The sequence below is a fragment of the Nanorana parkeri genome, unplaced genomic scaffold (assembly GCF_000935625.1).
Source record: "Nanorana parkeri isolate BGI_ZX_2015 unplaced genomic scaffold, ASM93562v1 scaffold836, whole genome shotgun sequence".
Taxonomy (NCBI): Eukaryota; Metazoa; Chordata; class Amphibia; order Anura; family Dicroglossidae; genus Nanorana; species Nanorana parkeri.
This window is the reverse complement of record NW_017307104.1, coordinates 584,671-590,670: the sequence shown is the minus strand read 5'-3', so window position 1 is coordinate 590,670 and position 6,000 is coordinate 584,671. Positions and strand designations below refer to the sequence as shown.

Sequence of the window (6,000 nt, the reverse complement as noted above, 5' to 3'; positions counted from 1 at the left end):
TGCTTATCCTAAGAAGGATTTTGGTGTGCTGGTGACATCTAGCAATTGCTGACATCTAACAATTGCTGACATTTGCGGCGCCATCCGCAGTCACTGTTAGGGTAACTATCAGGCAGGTATGGCAGAACAGTGTCCAGAACAACCTTATGAAGGTGTGTTTATCACTCAGGGCCCATTCACACTATCCAGTGCATTCATCGCACAGTCTCATGGGATGAACGTAATGGATCGCATAAACAAAGGCTCATTCTGGGGTGGGAGGGGGCGTGGTGGCTCCATTCATGTCAATGGAACTGCAGACATGTCTCCCGCCCACACTGGAACATGTGGTACCTCAATGCACTGCGTACCAGTGCGGTGTGATCACAAAAAATCAGGCATGCACTATTTTTTTGTGATTGCACTGCACTAGAACACAGTGAGGGGAATTTATCAAACTGGAGCAGCCTGCCCCCTCATCTCTGCGCCAGGAGTATGAGGTCTTTCCGACACTCCCGGCGTAGAGATGAGGGGGCCCGTCAGCCGCCGAAAACTGTGGAGGGAGCCGAGAATAAAAAAAAGCCTGCAGGCACTGCAGGGGGCAGCCCTGGGCCTCGGCCGTGAGGACCCAGCAGACAGCCGCCTGCAGCTGCAGATCGGCCAAGAGCTGTATGCGATGGCTGGATCTGCCGGCAGCGACCCCACCTTATGCGGCGCCCGTGGCACTAGTTTAGGCCCTGGGTTACGGGTCCCCTGAAGGCCGCGGGCCCTCGGGCAGTGCCCGACGGACCGAATGGTCAGTCCGCCCCTGTTAAGGCATCAGCATACCAAGACATTTTGGAGAATTTCATGCTCCCAACTTTGTGGTAACAGTTTGGGGATGGCCCCATCCTGTTCCAACATGACTGCGCACCGGTGCACAATGCAAGGTCCATAAAGACATGGATGAGTGAGTTTGGGGTGGAGGAACTTGACTGGTCTGTACAGAGCCCTGACCTCAACCCCATATAACACCTTTGTGGTGAATTAGAGCGGAGACTGCAAGCCAGGCCTTCTCGTCCAACATCACCTCACAGTACCTGACCTCACAAATGCGCTTCTGGAAGAATGGTCAAACATTCCCTTAGACACACTCCTAAACCTTGTGGACACCTTCCCAGAAGAGTTGAAGCTGAAGCTGTTAGCGGCAACGGGTGGGCCAACTCAATATTGAACCCTACGGACTTAGACTGGGTTGCCATTAAAGTTCATGTGCGTGTAAAGGCAGGCGTCCCAATACTTTTGGCAATATAGTGTATGTGTAAACAACACTAAGGCCCCCTTCACACTGAGTGAACTCTATTTACCGCGCGATATCGCTCTCAAATGCATGGCAATGGGGCTCGCGGGTCGTGCGTCGCTACAGCAGGACCCTTTTTGGAGCGGATTTTGCCGCGATTCTAGCTTGCTCAATGCAAGCATTTGCGCGATATCGCGTGACAAACGCGCGATATCGCGCAAAATGCAAATCGTGCGACAAACGCGCGATTTGCGAATCGCTCAGTGTGAATGGGTCCTTATAGTTAGATGTATATGACTGTACTGTTCTTTAAGGCAATGTGTGTATGTAAGATGAGAAGGAAGAATCGTATCTCCATCAATGTTCCACAGCAAGGAGATAGGGCAGACTTCTGGAATGATTCTTTTAGCATTAGCAAACACCCTTTAAATCCCGGGCAGCAAGGGAACGTCCTTATCTCGCCCTCACTCACCATGGTCGATCACACCTCTTAATCCCCGCCTTGTGATAGGGAGATTGCGGACATGAAACACGACGTCATGACGTCACAGGCAAAGCCTCCCGAGCTGTCAGTGATAGAAGGAGGATACAGGGGGGCTATGGAGGGACCCGACAAGGAGATCGAGTGTGGAGAGCTGCTGGATCCAGCTGTCGGGGATCCTGGAAAAGGTGAGAACGATCTGGGAATAGCAAGAATATACGTATAGCTTGCTTGGTATTGGCAGGTGATGGATGGAGAAGGGGGAGAGACCCGGGGATGCAGGATAAGACAGTGATGCTGGAGGTGAATGTCGTGTGGAATATAAATAGTAACAAAACAAAAATGAAGGGTGAGATACCTGACCTGGCTGAACATATTCACCTAGCATATTAAACTGTAAAGCTAGAAGACCCTGTATACATTGAGACTGTGTTGGTACCTGTGATTCCACAGCAGGACATTCCAGTAGTTTTAAAGGAGGGGGATGCTGCCTGGTCAGCCCTCATCTGGATCTGGAGGTTTGATTACTAGGAGCACCCTTTCACCCTTGAGCACGTTGCCGCGTATTTCCCCAAATGTGTCCAAAGCTCAACATGCAGATTACCATTATTGTCAATGGTGCCTGTTCACACCTGAGCATTTTGTCGTGTGTTTCCCAAAGCACGACAACACTCAACATAAAGAACCCCATTTTTGTCAATAGTGCCTGTTTACATCTAAGCATTTGTCCTGTGTTCCCCAAAGCACAACAACGCTCAACATGAAGAATCCCATTATTGTAAATGGTGCCTGTTTACGTCTGAGCATTGTCGCCTATTGCTTGAAGCTCAAAAACGGTGCACAAACTTTCTGTCGGGCAGACACACACATCTTTGGAGCCATAGACTTCAATGGTAGTGTGCGTTTTTCATGTGGTCATGTGGTAAACAGTCTCCTCCTCCTATTGATTAGCTTTCCATTGTTTAAAATTAAAATGCTTTAGCCTGTGATTGCGTGAAAGACGTGCAAATAAGCTTTAAAGAGGAACTCCAGACAAATTAAACCTTAACCTTTGCAATGGGGCTACCCCTGCACTGCAGGGGCTCAGTGCTCATTTAGTCTAGGAAACTAAAAAAAAAAAAGATATGCGCACCCAAACTGCAATCCTGGCTGGCTGCTAGACCGGTCCCTTCAGCCTGTTTCCTCCTCGATTCCAGCGATGGAATATCCCTCAGCGTCCTCACGTCCTATACACTGTAAAGAGCGTGATGACTCACAGGACCTTAGACTGCCAGAGCAGAGGGTGAGCGAGGCTAAAGGGACTGGTCTAACAGCCAGTAGGGATTGTGGTTCGGGTGAGTATATCTTTATTTTAGCTCCCCAGACAAAACAAGCATTTTGCAATGCGAGGGTAGCCCCACTGCAAGGGTAAAGATTTTATCTGCCCAAAGTTCTTCTTTAAAGGAGAACTATGTGGCAAGTGAAAATCACTCATCCTCATAGTTTGAGCCGACATGTGACAAAGAAACTGTCACGCCTCGGTTCAATAGATCGGGAAGTAATCACTTCTTGATCCTGTGCCTGCAGAGAGCCGTGACTGTCACTCACGGCTCCCTGCAGGGATTCCCCCCTCCCCGCTCCGATCCTCCAGCGCTGACTGGCGGAACGGACGGGGCGGGTACAGCTGGCTCTGCCTCTAGATAGGCCGAGTCAGCTGTCACTCACGCAGCTGGGTGGATCCAGACAGTATTGTCGGGATCTGTCCCGGCTGCGGCATCTCATTATACCGCAAGCTGTAGCTCGTGGTATACTGAGCTTTGGGTGACGGGGAAAAGCACTGACCCCATAGTTCTCCTTTAAAAGCTCGCGGTGGGTGAATGTGTGCCAAAGGAGCAGGTTTTCTTTGAACGTGCGTGTCTGTGAATTTAATTGAATGAATATATCTTTTAATCTTTTTTTAAACCAGAAGCAACAGTTTACAACAGGTAAAGTAACGCCAAGAAATTCATTTTATGATCTGTTTATATATTCTCTGTACAAACTAAAAATACATAGAGAAGATTGTGCAATCAGATTGTAATATGTATGGCCAGTTTTAAATTTAGGGATTCCCTGAACAATCTATTCAATGCCTATTAAACAGGTATTACCTTGCAAAAGTTCCGCGCTTTATCCCCAGCAAATAATAAAATCCTATTCAAATATAAAAGTACCACATGAAATATCAGTGCAACATTTTTTAACTGCGTTGGGAATGTATTTAAATGGGAGCAGACAGACTCTGGAGCAGTTGCCCATAGTAACCAATAAGCTTCAGTTAAGCTTTGAAAATGAAAGGGAGAAGCTGAGTGGTTACTAAGGGCTACTGCTCCAGTGTTGATTGATTTTATCAATAGATTTGTATAGTCACAAACGAAAATTAAAGTCACATATAGATTATTCTGTGCTTGGAACATACAGTATGACACCTACGTATTGGTGGCAGACCACAGTCCAGAGTCAGACTGTGCATTGGTTCTATGTGGACCACGATTGCCGACCTGTGCTAGGTTATGGCTGGCTGAAAGACAGCAAAATAAAGGGGCACTCTAAGGGCCGTTCACACCAATGCAGTTAGTTATTTGCACAGGTCCGTGCTATTAATGCACGCTACCGCGTAATGCACCTACCATGCATTACAGTTACAGACAGGTGCATTGCGTTGCCATTCATTTCAATGACACCCCAAAATATATCTCCTTGCCATAATGCATTCAACCTCACTGCAACACGCAGTACCAGGGTGTGCAGTACCACGGTGTGGTGCAGTGCATGCACTACTTTTTTCAACCGCACCACAACACACAGTATTGTGTTACTGCGTGTTGCAGTGCGGTCGAATGCATTTTGACCAGGATGTGTGTTTGGGCTGGTATTCATATGAATGGCAACGCAATGAACCTGCCTGTAACTGTAATGCACTGTAGGTGCATTGCATGGTAGCGTGCAGGGCTGAAACAATGAATCAATAAAGTCGATAATAATTGATAGTTGGGCTGCGGGCACCCTCACTCCTTCCCTCTCCCCACCTCACTCGCATGTTTGTGAACTCTTATTGACTGTTCGGGCACTGCCTGAGGACCCGCGGCCTCCTCTCCGGCTACCCTGGTTGATCTCCACACTGGGATGAATAGGGCCGTTCAGGCATCACCCGGAGTCCCCGAAGCAGGGACTGTTCCCATTTGGGACCCAAAGCCTCCCCCATGTCTCAGCCTCCTCTCATCCTCCATGGGCTGCTCATAGTGGACTGTGGATGGGCTGAATAGAGATGTACAACAATTGTAAGTAGTGTGTACTATGTGCTGTTTGTGTGCTGTGTGTACTATGTGCTGTATGTGTGCTATGTGTGCTGGGTGTGTATTGTGTTATACGAGTATGTGTAACGTGTGCATATTATGTATTGTATGTGTGCTGTGTGCATACTATGTGTTGTATGTGTGCTGTCTGCGTATTATGTGTTGTATGTGTAACATGTGCGTATTATGTGTTGCATGTGTACCATAGGGCTGCAATAACTAAATCAATGAAATTGATTATAATCGATAATGAGAATCGTTGGCCACGATTCTCATAATCGATTAGTTGCTTTTCGATTAGTTGCCGATGCTCTGCTCCTCTGTTTTCCTCCCCGCTGGAGCTGGCTGCAGCATTCTGTGTCCTGGGCTCCCCCCCCCATTCTTCTTCCTCTGCCCGCCCCGTTCCTCCTCTGCTGCCCGCCCGTTCCTCCTCTGCTGCCCGCCCGTTCCTCCTCCCCTGCCCGCCCCGTTCCTCCTCTGCTGCCTCCTCCTCTACCTAAACAATTAATTCCATTTAAATCCAATCATGCAGGCCCATGCTTGTAGCTTGTAGGCCCATGATGGTAACTTTAAAGGAGATAGTACAATTAGATTGTACAGTGTATGGCCAGCTAAAGGGTCACCATACACATTATAATCGGACTATACAATCTTTGCATGATAGACTGTAGGCTCACCAAACCAACTTGCCATACAATATCTGAACTTTAGATTTACCAAAGCTATGTAACATGAGGCCCTATTTAGTCTATCCATCCAATCTGTACCTAATCAGAAAGACCCTTGCACTACTTGATCTAAGCCCTCAACCACACTGAGCCTTTTGTAGTGCTTTTTCTGGTGAAAAAAAAACGCTAAAAAAAGCCATCCATTTATTTCAAAAGTCATGCTCACATCTGAGCGCCATGTCGCCTGTAGCAAACCGCCCATTGCTGGAAGAAAGTACA

The 6,000-nt window shown here is 47.8% G+C and overlaps 1 protein-coding gene across 1 annotated transcript in view; it reads left to right on the top strand.

Moving 5' to 3' along the window:
• The first annotated feature begins 1,782 nt into the window (after positions 1-1,782).
• Positions 1,783-6,000, top strand: part of PIP5K1C (phosphatidylinositol-4-phosphate 5-kinase type 1 gamma) — a 173,865-nt gene continuing 169,647 nt past the window's right edge. Inside the window, exon 1 of the mRNA XM_018565350.1 lies at positions 1,783-1,927. Coding sequence (XP_018420852.1) covers positions 1,783-1,927 — 145 coding nt within the window. The remainder of the gene's footprint in view (positions 1,928-6,000) is intronic.